The 1,111-nt window shown below is 67.2% G+C and overlaps 1 protein-coding gene across 1 annotated transcript in view; it reads left to right on the top strand.

Annotated features, from left to right (window-relative positions):
* The first annotated feature begins 44 nt into the window (after nt 1-44).
* GUK1 (guanylate kinase 1) overlaps nt 45-1,111 on the top strand; it is a 12,270-nt gene continuing 11,203 nt past the window's right edge. Inside the window, exon 1 of the mRNA XM_026046177.1 lies at nt 45-104. Within this exon, the coding sequence (XP_025901962.1) occupies nt 62-104 (43 nt within the window). The 5' untranslated portion in view covers nt 45-61. The remainder of the gene's footprint in view (nt 105-1,111) is intronic.

Here is a 1,111-nt window from a genome sequence, read left to right as displayed (position 1 = left end):
CGAGCCCCCCCCAGCCCCGCACGGCGGCGGCGGCGGCGGCGGCGGCGGCCCCGCCCCCTCCATGAGCTGGCGGCGGCTGCGCGGAGCCATCGCCCGGGCGGCCGGTGAGCGGGACGGGACCCCGGGACGAGGGGAGCGGGGCGGGGACCTGCACTGAGGCGGCGGGTTGACGTGGTGGCCGCGCTGAGCCTGGGGCGGCTTGACGTGGTGGCCACATTGCCCTAAGGTGACGTGGTGGCCCCATTGCCATGGGTGACGTGGCCACGCTATGGGTGGGATCGACTTGGTGGCCCCATTGCCCTAAGGTAACTTGGTGGCCCCATTGCCATGGGGGACATGGTGGTCGTGCTGTGGATGGGGTTGACATGGTGGCCCCAATGCCATGGATGATGTGGTGACCCCAATGCCATGGGGACATGGTGGTCGTGCTGCGGTTGGGGTTGACGTGGTGGCCCCATTGCCCTAAGGTAACTTGGTGGCCCCATTGCCATGGGGGACATGGTGGCCCCATTGCTGTGGGTGGGGTTGACGTGGTGGCCCCATTGCCATGGGTGACGTGGTGGCCGCACTGCAGTTGGAGTTGATGTGGTGGCCCCAATGCCGTGGGTGACGTGGTGGTCGTGCTGTGGTTGGGGTTGACTTGGTGGCCCCATTGCCTTAAGATAACGTGGTGGCCCCAATGCCATGGTGACATGGTGGCCGCACTGCAGTTGGGGTTGACGTGGTGGCCACATTGCCGTGGGGACATGGTGGCCACACTGTAGTTTGGGTTGACGTGGTGGCTGCGCCCGGGCTGGTGCACGTTGGTGTCGCGGCCACGCTGGGCTTGGGAGCGGTTGAGCCGATGACCGCGCTGGGAATGGGGGAGGTTGATGCCGTGGCCGGAGTGCAGCAGGTTGGCGTGGTGGCCATGTTGGCGTTGGGGTGGGTTGGCCTGGTGGCCATGCTGGGGTGGGTGGGTTGACGTGGTGGCCGCGTTGAGGCAGGTTGACGTGGTGGCCACGTTGGGGCAGGTTGACGTGGTGGCCGCACCAGGGTTGAGGCAGGTTGACGTGGTGGCCACGTTGGGGCAGGTTGACGTGGTGGCTGCACCAGGGTTGGGGCAGGTTGA

Source organism: Nothoprocta perdicaria, unplaced genomic scaffold (assembly GCF_003342845.1).
Source record: "Nothoprocta perdicaria isolate Ctin4 unplaced genomic scaffold, notPer1 scaffold_424, whole genome shotgun sequence".
In the NCBI taxonomy this organism is placed as follows: Eukaryota; Metazoa; Chordata; class Aves; order Tinamiformes; family Tinamidae; genus Nothoprocta; species Nothoprocta perdicaria.
The sequence above is the reverse complement of the archived record's forward strand: the minus strand, read 5'-3'. Positions and strand labels throughout refer to the sequence as shown.